A 13229-nucleotide genomic window follows, 5' to 3' on the forward strand; every position below is an offset into this window, starting at 1 on the left:
CAATTCCCACATCTGTGAGAAGTAGAATTCAGGCCACTTTCATTTTCTGCTGACACAGGCTAGAATTGTGCTGGGTCTGCACAACACGGGTATTGTTTTTGTAAGTAACACCGACCACCGGGAGGCCTTCTGAGCCCAGAGCTGCCTGGCCCAGCCTCCTGGTGTCTGAGGTCACCGTGGTCCGGCTCGATTTGGGACCCACCAAGGATAAGAAGGTTTACCCTTCCCTGCTGTCCACGTGCAACACGTAGGAAAAGCGGGATGGCGGGGCAGCGTAAAAAGAGAAAGCGTAGCAAGGAGGCGTGAGAGCCAGCGCCCAGCGAACACGCCCACCTGCCAGCCGGCCCATGGGCCCGAGTGAGTTCGATCCACACAACCCCTGGTGTTGCCACTGCTTATTGCTCCTGCCAAACAGAAAGGGCAGCTCAATGCCATGCCTCCAGCTGGAGGCCCAGAACCAAGACCTGGTCTAACCCTGGGGCTGATTCATCTCCCTCCACAGGATGCTGTGCACAGGTGTGACAGTCCCTGCACCGCACCTGGCCTGGGGAGGTGCTCAGTCAGGCTGTGCCCTTCATCATCTCCCTGGCCCCGGGGAGTCGGCTCCCACATTCCCAGCTGAGCCCGGCTCTGGGAGAGCACCGCACGGGGTCTGAAACCGGCCCAACCCCAGGATGGAACGATGTCTGGTGTGACCTTTAGCAGGTGGCCCAAGGCGAGTGCTCCCTGCTCTGCCCTCCCCAACCCCTGCACCCAGGCCTCATGCTCCCAAGGTGTGATAAACACCTGACACAAACAGCTCCTGCCTCCAGGCAGCAGCTGGCAACACGGCCTGAGACTGTCCTACAGACCAGCTGGCCAAGCACGTGGCCTGGGCAGACCGCAGTCGAGGTGTGGTGCAAGGGAGAGAACAGAGAGGGAGCCTGGAAAGTGGGACCACTGTTTCTGGGACCCAGAGCTTCAGAGCAAAACACAGCACCTTTTCACTGAATAAACCAATAGGAGAAAAATGTCCAGAATGAATAGAGGCAGGATTTCACTGCCTGCCCCTTGAGCCGCCTTCCCTGCCCAGAGGTTAAGTACTGACACCAGGGGCTTTTCTTTTGGGCTCGAGGCCTTTTCTCTATACTGGGCACACACGTAGATTCTTTCCTCCCACACAAACGTGCGCAGCTCTGAAGCTCCTCCCCGAAGGGGCCCTGGCACGAATGCTTCTCTACCCTAGAATGTGCGTGACAACCGTCCTCCAGGAAGCAGTAAGGAATGTTGAGGTTGCCCTCCGATGCCACCTGAGGCTGTAAACATGAGGCCTTCGGTCTGTTTTGGACACAGAATGTTCCTTAGGAAGCAATGTGGGCCACAGGGAGAGGCACCATACAGGTGTGGGAGGGAGTGGGTTGGGGGGGCCAGGGTGCTGCCCAGCGTAGGGTCCCAGGGGTGCTGGAGGAGGCAAGGGCCAGCCCAGAGCGAGGCAGCTCTGACTGCTGTAAACAAACACCAGACTTGGGCAGGAGGCATAAACCACAGGACTTTATTTCTATCGCTCTGGAGCCGCAGGTCCCCACCAAGCTGCCTGCACTTTGGGGTTCAGGCAGAGCCCACTTCGGGGCTCCCAGGTGGCTGCTCCTATCTGTGTGTTACAGCAGAGAGGACTCTCCCTTTGTTAGCAGACCTCCAGTCCTCCGGGATCAGGCCCCACCTATGCTCTCAGTCACCCCCTCAAAGGCACAGCTCCAAGTACAGGCACCAGGGTGCTGGAGCTTCAACATGTGACTTCTGGAGGGACCCAGCTCAGGCCAAAGCGACAGCTTCTCTTCCCAACAGTGACTGGTCACCCATGCCAGACACCAGGCACCCCTGGGGGAGGGGAGATGGGGGATTCCCCACTCAGCCCCTCCCTCAACCCACTAACAGGCAGGTAGAGGACATGACAGTCGCTGTGATGGAGCAGCAGGGTACTATGGAGTAGCCCAGCGGGACCCAGACACTTTTAGGCATGGGGCAGAGGTCAGGGAGGGCTTCTCAGAGGAAGTGGCGGGGCCATGAGCCAGCTCACATCCAGGAGCTGCAAGCCCCCAAGGAGCTGGGCGTGTTCCTCCCTCCTGCACGCTCACACACAGCTGTCATGTCATATTGTTGAAACGCAATCAACGTGTCTCTGATGAGGACCCACAGTATTAATGCACGTGAGCTCACCTACGCTTCCAGGGAAACCTAAAGCAAGACGCTCCCCACACTCAAACGGGCACCACCCAGCCTTTCCCAAATCAGCTCCGCCTCCCGTTCATTCCATCTCTGCTCCTGACGGCATCCGTATCTACTCTGAGCCAGAAACAGCCCATTCTGTCCATCTGTCCAGCCGGCCTTCCCAGTGTCCCTTGAATCTGTATCTCTCATCTCCCTTCGTGGCCTCAGATGAGCCCCTGATGACTCCCCCAGCCCCTCATTGTCTTCCCAAGTCCACTCTTGTCCCTCCATCTGTCTTCCACACTTTCCCCAGACTTTTTCAACAACAGCACCAGTTCATTTATTGCCTCTGATTCACATCTTCCAGCGCCTCCCTTCTGCCTAAGGAGAAAACTCAATCTGTCTGACAATGACATTTAAAAACCTGAATACGCACCCAGCCCTCCCGCATTGGACCTGCCACGCTGTGCCTCAAACACCTACCCAGCGCCCGTGTCAGGCTGTCTGTTGCCCCCTGCCCAGCAGACAGCCACCGCCCAGCTTATCCCCACCACGTCCCAGCCGCTGGAGACTGCCTGGCACAAGATGGGGACTGGATCAGCCCGCCCGAATCACTAATGCAAGAATTAAACACCACGCACTGTTTTATCTACCCAACATCTTAACCCCTTTGAGACTTTGGGGATTCTCCAATGTCAGTGCTTAGCAGGAGGTAAAAAAGGGCCCTTTTTTACCTGCAAAGTGCTGGCCACGCGGCCTTCGTGCCTTCCAGGCTCCCCAGCCATGCCCAAGGGGACCAGGGGACACGGGCGGGCTCGCGGCAGGGGGGCAGGGAGGACAGGCTCCCACGGCGCTCCGCTGTCTCCCTTCTCTGTGCGCCTCTCTTTATCTCTCCATCATCTCTTTTTATTTCTCTCTGTCTCTCCGTGTCTCTGTGTGTGTGTCTCTCTGCCTCTGTCTCTCTCTCTCTCTATCTCTCCCAGGCTGTCAAGAAGGCATATGGGTTTGCGGGAATGGTGTCCAGCCGGTGACAGCAGCAGTGCTGTCCAGGCCTGGGGCCCGGGAGCCGCGCAGCCCAGAGGTCCTCATCAGACCAGCTCTGTGGCGTCTGCCGGACGGTGTTGCTGGGGGCCGAGCTGCAGGCCGGTGCCCCAGGCCCCCCAGTGACTGTGTGAACTGCTCGACAGCCTCTTAAGAAACTTCTCCTGCGTAACTAGAGCTGCATCTTTGCTTACAAATAAGAACCCTGACTGAGACATTAGGAAAGGTGTTTATAGACTTAAAATCAATGACAACATAAAAAAAAAAATCTTTAGTGGGTAGTGGGGGAAGGACCTGAGAGGTCCTCGGTGTCAGCTAACACAGCATGGCTGGCTGACCGTGCACCCAGCGAGGTGCAGCCGAGTCTGCAACCCAGGCACCCCGCTCCCGGGGGCCACACTGGGGCTCACTGGAAGCCACAGCTGAAAATCCTTGGGGACACATGTCTAGTTGGAGAAGAAAAGGCTGGATATGGAAAGGTGCTCCACGTCCCGTGTCTTCAGGGAGACGAGACACGGCTGCACACCCACGGGAGTGGCCCGAACCCAACTGGACACTGGAGGACACGGGGCAGCGGGAGCCCCACTCACTGCTGGGGGGGTGGCACGGGGGTGCGGCTGCCGGAGGACAAGCTGGCCGGGCCGTTTCTCACAAAGTAAACGTGCTCCTCCTTACGACCCAGCAACCATGCTCCTCGGGACTCACCCAGAGGAGCTGGAAACTGACATCGCCAGAGAAATCTGCACGCGGATGTTTACAGCGGCCGCATTCACAAGTGCCAAACTTGGAAGCAGCCCAGGTGCCCCTCAGTAGGTGGTGGGTAAATAAACTGGGCCCGTCCAGGCAACGAGACATTACTCAGGGATAAAAAGAGTCAGCTATCCAGCCATGAGAAGACACGGAGGAACCAAGAATGCGTATTTCTAAGCCAGCCCGTAAGGCTGCCTGCGGTGTGACTCCAACTCTGTGCTGGTCTGGAAAAGGCACAACTATGGGGACAGTGAGGCCAGGGGTGGGCAGGGCTGGGGGTGGAGGGAGGCACGGGGGCGCCCCGAGGGTTTCGGGGCAGTGAGGCTGCCTGCATGACACTGCAATGGGGACACATGTCACCACACGTCTGTCCAGGCCCACAGGATGTCCAACACCAGCAGGACCCTGATGTAGACGTGGGCTCTGGGTAAGAACGTGTCCACGCAAGCTCATCAGTTGTAACAAATGTCCCATCTGGAGGGGACGTGGATAGAGGGGGAGGGCGTGCATGGCGGTTGGGGGGGCCGGAGGTATATAGGAATTCTCTGTGCCATCCCCTCAATTGGCTGTGAACCTAAAACTACTCTAAAAAAATTGTCTTGACAAAAAGAAAAAATTAACAGACGGGGGAGGCCCATAGACTGAAAAAAGTTGACAGACATATTGATTAAAAACAAGAAGGCAGGCCAGGGCTTGTCAATCAAGGAGAAAGTTCAGTGCAGAGGCAGGGAAACGAGAAGCCCCTGAGCCTGGTGAAAACTGCGCTGTAGGTTAAGGACAGCGCGACCGGCCTGGCTTTTACCAGGGGGGAGGGTGCCGGGCGGGCTGGCGGGGCACCCAGCGCGGTGCGGAGGCCGGCGGAGGCCGACGGCGGCCCGCGGCCCTTTCCCCGCGGGTTCCCCGAGTCCTCCCGCCAGGGGGCGCTCGAGGGCGATGAGCCAGAACCGCCGGCGGAGCTGCCTGGCCAGAAACCACAGCGGAACCGGCCCGAGGGGCCCGCGGCAGAGGCCTGCGGGCCGGGAGCGCGATCCAGCTGCAGCCGGGCGGAGAGGCACGCCCACCCGACGGGCAGGCCGTTCACGCCGCGAGGGTCCTGGGTTAGAGTCCCGCTGACCCGTGACGCCGCCCCTCGGAGGGCCGGGGCGGTTACGCAACCCCTGCCCTATAAATAGGGTGACTCCTGGCTCCTGGCAGCCCGTCAGCCAGCCTCCAGGGAGCTCTCCGCGCGCACGGGGCATCCCGGCCGCCCGCCCGCCAGCGCCATGAGGGTGCCCTGCTTTCTGCTGCTGACGCTCTGCCTGCTCTTCGCCCACCTGGCCCCAGGTGAGCTGTGGGGCGGCCGGAGCCCCCTCACTCCAGGGCTGGGGGCGCGGGGGCCCTGAGGCCCGAGGGCGGAGCAGCGGGGGCGCATCCCCAGGCCCGCTGGCCTGCTGGGGGCAGAGGCGGCCGGCAAGCTGGCTGAGCCGGGGCTGCGGAGGGGCCTCCATCCGCAGGGGGCTCCTCGCCGCCACCTCCGCGCCAGGCCAGCTTCGCACGCAGCCGAGGGAGGCGTGCGCTGCCCGCCCAGCTCAGTCCCGGTCTCTGGGTGGGGCCTCCCAGGGGCGCTGCTGCCAGCAGGTGCCGCCCAGCCCTGCCAGCAGGCCAGCTCACCGGGGCCGTGCCCCACCAGAGTGCTGGCAGCCAGGGAGGCACACGGGCAGACTTCCACCTGTGCGTGCGTGGGAGGGGCGCTTTCCGAGGATGCCAGCGCCTCTGGATGGGTGCCCCTGATGTGAGGGAGGGCGGGACACTGCCGCACCATCACTCACTGAGTGACCCGAGCCAGTCACCTGCTCTGGGCCTTGGACTCCTCAGCAAAGTGACCAGGCTGTGGCAGGCGGCTCTCAAAGCCACCTGAAATCCTCTGAAAGATCCAACTGCGCTTTTCTCCGGGCATTCGATTCGTCATGCAGATATGCCTAATGTTCCCCAAGTGTGCCTCAGTTTCCCCTTCTGAAAACTGGGTATGAACATATTCTAATGCGGTTATAATGTTTCCAGTTGGAACTCATTACAGAGGTAGAGAAATCAGTTCAGTGAGTTGACGGCTTTTTTTTCAAAAGAATAGGAAACGCCAGCATGTGCCACATAGGAAGTGTACGTGCCGTTTTATTTTACTCCTATTTCAGGCATGTGTGTGTGTCTGTGTGCATTTGTACTGAGCAGCAGTGCAAAATTTCTTACTGCAGTTCAGTTCAACTCAGAAAAATTCAAAAGCCACTGGATTAACATGAGGAGTTATTTCCAGTCTATTACATCTAAATATGATTATGAGCACCTCATTCCAAGCGTAGAAAATAAAAGTCCAAACTTACTGACCATTCCCTATGGAAACACTAGCGAGCGTCACTGAGCACTTAGGATACATAGGTTAGCTCAGATACGCCAGGAGAAGCTACACGGTGCTGTCCTCTGATGCACGAAGCTCTCAGTAAGTGGACCCTCAGTATGGGGACCCAGCATCTCAGGAGCCCTTCTTGTGGGGCTGGCCAACACCTCCATCTTCTGGAAGGGGAAGAGCAGTGACTCCCCAGCCCCCACCCCCAGAATGAGGCCAAGCAGGTGCCGACTAGCCTGGATGCCCATGCAGGCCAAAGGCCACCTTGATGCTGCTGTCACAGTCCTGAGATGCTCACACATCTTGAAAGAGGGCTGCAGGGAAGGGTAACAGTGAACACAGGTATTTCTCAATAGGACCTTGCATGCCATCTGGGCAGAAGAACTAACTCCCCCAGTGTCTTTGGCCTTAAAAACCTCAGGTTTCCCCGCCCACGTCTCCTGGGCCGAGCGGCACACAGCTCTTACACCTGCTCTACCTTCCGGGCACGGGTTTGAGGTGCTTCCTGCTGTTGGGGCTCCTTGTTGTGTGGCTGGCCCTGTGGAGGCTGCATCGGCCTGGCTTTGTCCCTGCTGCCCACAGGCTGACCAGCTGCCCGCAGGAGGGACAGACCAGATGCTAGAGCAGGAAGGGGACCCACTCTGCTCCTGAGGGTGCTGCTGGGACCTAGCCTCCCTTAGGACTCGCCCGGAGCCCTCACCGGGGTTGGTCCACCCCCTTTGCTGGAAGGGCCATGAGAGGTCGGCTTGTCCAGCTGCACACATGGGGAAATCAAGGCACGCTGGAGCAGAGGTGAATGAGAGTGCTGTGGTCACTGCAGGAAAGCATGACCATGTCCTTGTGTAGCAGTTTTCATCTCCAGCAGAAAATTTTAAAATGGGTTGCCCGCTATTCGCTCCTACAAATGGTCTTTCCCTGAAGACAGTGTGATGTCAAAATGACAAGGTGACTCAGGAGGCGCAGCAGCGAGACGGGAGCCCAGCAAGGCATCTGGAAATCTGGACAGTCTAAGGCTGTCCCCGCCCTGGCTCAGCAGGCCCCAGCCGGCAGCCGCATAGTGCAGGCATTGCCCTGGGAACGGGGGGAGCCAGGAAAACACAGCCCTCCATCTCCCGACAGACATCCGGAGCGCAGCACGGCAAGAAACCCCGATTGCATAACTAGTTCCCTAATTACAACTGTGTTGTGAAATGCTAATAAGGGCCTGTGCCCACGATGGTGGCTGACCTGGTCTTTGGGAGCTGGGAAGGCTTCCTGGAGGAAGCTGAGAAGTGAGGGTGCTCATGGAATTTCTAAAAATTGTTTTCATTCCTTCTTCTGAATATTTTTTTAAAAATCAGGATACGATGCATACATTTGAGATTTTTATCTTTAAAAACACAGAACTGTGGCAGCATTCCCACATGGCAACACAAGCTGCAGCTAAGTGGGAGCTGTGCCCCCAAACAGGCACTCACAGTGCCCAGCCCCGTGAGCACAGGCCCCACCTCTCCCTGTGGCGTCCCCGCGGCCACTTCTCAGACTGGGCTCTCTGCCTGGCTGCTGCGGGTGTCTGAATTTGCAGCTCGGGAGTAAATGAACTAGTGAGAAGTGACAGGGGAGGTGGGAGCACAGACAGACAGACAGATAGGGTGTCAGCTTGAGAATCCAGGGATCAAAGGGAATAAAAAGCAGCAGCTCTCAGGTTTAACGGGGTCCTCCGCTTGCCCCCACGGGGAACGAGGAATAACTATCCCCGTGTCGTGGATCAGTGACTCGGCCCACGGCACACTAGTAACAGGCAGAGTCAGGCCTCAAACCCGAGCCGCCGGCACGAGGGCGGCCCCCACGCCTCTCAGGGCACACGGAGCGCCTGGAGCGAGAGGAGTCCTGCGGGCCCATCGGCTGGGGTCTCAGGCTGCCGGAAACTCATAGGGGTTTGGGGCAGCCCCAAAGGTGATTAAGCTGCAGAGTGACAGAATCAGAAATGGCCTCTTTAAGAGGCTGCTCCTTGGAGCATGGAGCTCATCAGAGGGGAGGAAGGGGGACGCAGGGAGGCAGCACGGATGGACCTTCTTCCCGAAACGGCATGTCCCCCTCTTCGGCAGAGCGACACGACACAAGCCAACCGGGAGGGGCACTGGTAGTTCCTCAGTATCTCTCTGATTCCCCTGGGACCCCAGGCACACCCAGGCGTCAGGACACAAGCCTCCCCACCTTCAAAAGGAGGGACGGGGCAAAGGGAGCCCCAGCTCCCACAAGTGTGTTGACCCTCCGGCTCTGCCGGGCCTCGCCCGCACCTGTATGCCTCATCTGCAATCCCTGCCCCAGCCTGCCCGCCAGAATTCCACCAGCCCCTCTGGCCTCTGGCAGCAGCCACCAGGAATGTGCCTGTGGCAGCCTCCCCGTCCCGTCCAGAAAAACATGCTGCCTGCTGCCCTCACGCAGGCCCCTGCGGCCTCCCAGCCTGGCTCTGCAAGGGCACCCAGATAGTGGCACAGGAGACGGCAGCTGTCCTCAAAAACACCAGTCACGAAATACCACATGTGGCACTTCACAGCTGAGACAGTGGCTCTGTGAATATGATCTCAAAACATGTCCCCAGCAGCCACAGAGGATACGAACTGCCCCCATTTTACAGGTTTTTTTGCAGTGACTCCCAGAGAGGCTGACTTTCCACATACCCAGCTCACTTCCTCAGACACCTCACACTTTCTAAAGACCTCTGGATATGTCACCAGGCACATGGACTTACCTTGAGAACAATCTCAAAGGGAATCGAGGGAAAACTCTCATGCACATACTAAGGGTATTACTGGTGACGAACAGCCTGCGTGAGCTTCTCGGGAAGCAGAGATTTCATGAGTCGTGCTTGGTTCAGTGTGGTTAGATCCTGCTTCAGTGTGGACCTTTGCTTTTGTTCTCCAGGAGTAGCTTGTAGAGCTGATTCCATCCCAAAATAGCTTTAAAGGATTCATAGAAATGACACCCGATGCTCTAAAGCCTGCCCCGGTCCACTGACCACGAATGGCCTCTCCCCTCTGGTGACAAGCAGCCTCTATTTTAATGTCCCAATGGGGGTGCCCCACCTCCGTACCACTGCCAACTGACCCCCTGGTCCTGACCAGGCAAAGAGCCCACTGGCTCTCCAAGGCCCAGAGGGCTCCGAGAGGCAGATGCCTCCCGCTCCCGTGGTCCACCTGACGTGCTTCCCGCTGCTCGGCCCGGAGGGATGGGACTCCACGGCCAGTGCTGAGAACACCTGCATCGCGTCTTGTGGCCCGGCTGTATCTCTGTTTCTGTTTCTCCTCGCACATCTCAGAGAGATCGCCATGTAAACCGTGTCCTGGCTGCTGACCTTTCTCCCAGCCTGTCCTGTTGCAGCTGGTGCCACCTCAGGCAGGACAGCAGCCTGGATCCTGGCAGGGGGTGACTTGGGGCCTCATCTTCTCCGAACCCTTATCATTTGGGCACTTCACTCCCACCTCAGCCTGCTGGTCTTTCGGTACAGTAAGTTTATAATTTAGTCAAGAGCCCTCTAAGCTAAGAGCTGGCACCAACCTGCTTTCCTAGCAGCCACCCCCATCCTTCATCTTAGCTGAGGGCGAGTCTGCTCTTTTCCACATTCCTCTGGCTCGCGGCGCTCCAAAGGCTGCCCAATGGCGTGTTGGATTGTGCTTCGCAGGCCAGCTCGGTGAGGGCCTAGAGGAGAGTACGCCCAGTTCAGAGAGGTGTTATCTCTGGGAAAGGGGAGGAGGGGGTGGGGCTGTGAGCTGACCAAGTAGCTGATGTGCAGGGCACAGAGGGAAACGGCCAATGTGCCTGTCATGGGAGGGCACCCTGAAACCTGCGTGAGGCACAGGTGACCCTGATCCAGGAATACACAGACCTTTACAGAAGCAGTTCACATTTTTCACTTTTTTCTTTATAAAATATAACATGCATCCAGAAAAGCACAGAAAGCATGGCTGTCTGACTTAGTGGCTTCTTATAAAGCCAGCACGGGCAAGCCAGATTTCAGGCAGGAGCTAGGACGTGGCTGGCACCCCGGAAGCCCTCCTCCAGTCTTTCCAGCCACCACTCCCCCTGCCCCCCAAGGGTACCTGTTGCTTAACTCTGATGATACTAACTCTCTGTTTCTTATACTGGTACCATGATAGCTCTAGTGCTGAATGACACAGCCTGGTGTGCACGCATTTCCACTGGCCAGATACCAGGAGGTGGTAGCAGTGCTGTCACAGGACATGCTTATATTAAATTGTGATAATGCTGAACTGTTTCCCAGAACTGTTTGTATTGACATACGTTCCCACAGTCAGTGAAAGGGACTCTCTGCTACTCCACATGCATGGCACACTCATCATGTCAATCATATTTAGATGTTAGCCTCTTGGTGAGTGTGGTGGTATTTCACTGGAGGTATAATTTGCATTTCCCTGACAAATAATCAGTTGGCACATTTCTATATAATTTTTTGCCTCTTGGATATCTTGTGAAGGGCCTGTTTGTCTATATTTTCTATCATATTATCTGTCTTTTCTTAATGATTTGTAGTAGTTCTTTATAGATTCCAGGCACAAGCCTTTGTCGGTTATAAACATTACACATATCTGCCTTATGCCTTGATTGTTTACTTTCTTTCTTACTTTACTTACTTGCCTTAGACAGGGTTTTATTATTATTCTAATGTGGTTAAATGTATCATATCTTTTCATTGAGGGTTAGTGCTTTTTATATCATAAGGAATCTTTCTTTACCCTAAAGTCACAAAGAGAGTCAACAACATTGTCTTCTGAAAGCCTATTGTTTCTCTTCTTTCATTTAGTCTTACAATCTATCTGACAATGGTTTTTAGTGTGTGAGTTTAGGGTTAAGTTGTTTTGCTTTGTTTTGTTTCCAAAATGAATATCCAAATGGCCCACAAACAACTTTTCCCTCACTGTTCTTCTGAGCCATTGTTGTTCAATGTCAATTCTCCATATGCGCACAGGTCTGTTTCTGTTCTGTTCACGTTGTACATTGGTTTGCCCTCGTGCCATCCCCACACTAATTACAGTGGTTCTATGATTAGTCTTGAAATCCAGTAAAGCAGGTCCTCCTCCTCCCAAAGAGCCTTGGCTATTCTTGGCCCTTTGAATTGCCATATAAATTTTTAAATCAGCATGTCAAGTTTCACTGAAAGAATCTCTTGGGACTTTCATGGTAATCGGTTACATTTGCAGATTTTGGGGGGAAAACTAAGACTTTTAATTTTAATTAATTAATATTCCAATGCTTAAACCTGGCACCTCCACTTATTTAGGCCTTCTTTAACTTACCAAAAAATGCTGTTCCTTACACACAGAGATAGTGCACATATTTTGTTATTTTATAATTAGGCATTTGATATGTTTATATGGTGTTTTTACGTGAACTTCATTGTTTCTGTTGGTTGTTAATACACAGAAGTACGTTTTTTTCCTCTTTTTTTGTATATTGATTTCATGTACAGCAAACTTACTAAATTCACTTGTTAATTCCTTTTGGACTGTCTGCGTATAATAATAACTGCAAGTAGTGACAATTTTATTTCTTCCTTTCCAAACCTATGCCTTTAAAATTTTTTTCTTATCTCCTTGGTTAGTACCTCAAGTACAATGTTGTATGTAATTTCTGACAGCAGTTTTGTTGATCCTGCCAATCTCAAATTGATACTTTTCGATGCCTGGCCATTAAGTATACTTTTTGTCACAGGCTTCTATAGATATTCTTTATCAAATTAAGGAAGTTCCCTGCAGCTCCTTACCTAAGAGTTATTACAATGAATCAATGTTGAATTTTTTCCCAAGTTTTTCCATATCTATTAAAATGATAATGTTTCTCCTTTATTATTATTATTACTGAATGATTTTCAAATGTTAAATGAAACCTTGAATTTGTGAAATAGACCGAACTTGGTTTTATATCATTTACTGATATTTTATTTAGGGTTTTTGCCTTCTCTGCTGAATAGGGAGGCTGACCTATAGTTTTCCTTTCCTTTCTTTGCATTACTGATATTGGTGTTAAGACCATGTTGGCACCAAACCATACATTGGTGAATTTTCTCCTGTTTTTATTCTGAGAAACAGTTTGTGTAGTACAGACACTATTTCTTATCTGTTGCTTGGTAGAATTTGCTGATGAAGCCATCTTGGCCTAGAATTTTATTTATGGACTCAGTTTCTTTGCTAGAGCTAAAAATATGCCTCAGCATTTCTAAAACAGGATGTGCATTTGGGCAATAGTATGTTGTGGTAGAACACGTATTGAGGGACTAACTTGAATTCTCTGCATACCTTATAGCTCTCTGGGCAGAAGAAAACCTCACCCAGAGCCCTGCTGTTCTTCATCAGCCTTTCTTTGACAACAGCTGGCACACACTTCAGACTGAGGGTGCCCCTCAGATGCCTTGTTTCATGAGAAGCCCCAGAGATCAGCTGAGTGCCAAGTTCTCAGAAGACAAAACTCTCTGAAATGTGTTGCAAAGAGTTGCCTGTCCTGCTTTACCAAAAGTTCTAAAGACACTGTGGTTACAAGCCACAGGTCTCAAATGTTTTCCCTCCCTTCTCACAGGTGTTGGCTATCTTACTGGCCTTGGCCAGCGGTCTGACCACTACATATGCGCCCGGAAAGGAGGGACCTGCAACTTCTCCCCTTGCCCACTCTTCACCAGGATCGAAGGCACTTGCTACAGTGGGAAAGCCAAGTGCTGCCTCCGTTGACTCTGAGCTGGAAGTGATAGCAGCGAGAATGTAAAAGCCAAGTGAAGCATGTATAATTGTTACTTTAATAAAAGACTTTTTCCTAAGCATACCTCCTTCATGCCCAGATGAATCTTGTGTCTCTTTTTGGAAGAGGCTGAGGAAGTATGGGG

At 53.9% G+C, this 13229-nt stretch overlaps 1 protein-coding gene across 1 annotated transcript; it reads left to right on the forward strand.

The window, feature by feature from the left end:
* The first annotated feature begins 4980 nt into the window (after window positions 1–4980).
* DEFB1 (defensin beta 1) lies at window positions 4981–13168 on the forward strand. The gene is made up of 2 exons (XM_017681104.3): window positions 4981–5301; window positions 12929–13168. Exons 1-2 carry the CDS (start codon window positions 5241–5243, stop codon window positions 13075–13077), a joined length of 210 nt encoding a protein of 69 aa, XP_017536593.1. The 5' UTR covers window positions 4981–5240; the 3' UTR covers window positions 13078–13168.
* Window positions 13169–13229: the final 61 nt, after the last annotated feature.

The sequence above is a fragment of the Manis javanica genome, chromosome 12 (genome assembly GCF_040802235.1).
Source record: "Manis javanica isolate MJ-LG chromosome 12, MJ_LKY, whole genome shotgun sequence".
NCBI classification, from domain to species: domain Eukaryota; kingdom Metazoa; phylum Chordata; class Mammalia; order Pholidota; family Manidae; genus Manis; species Manis javanica.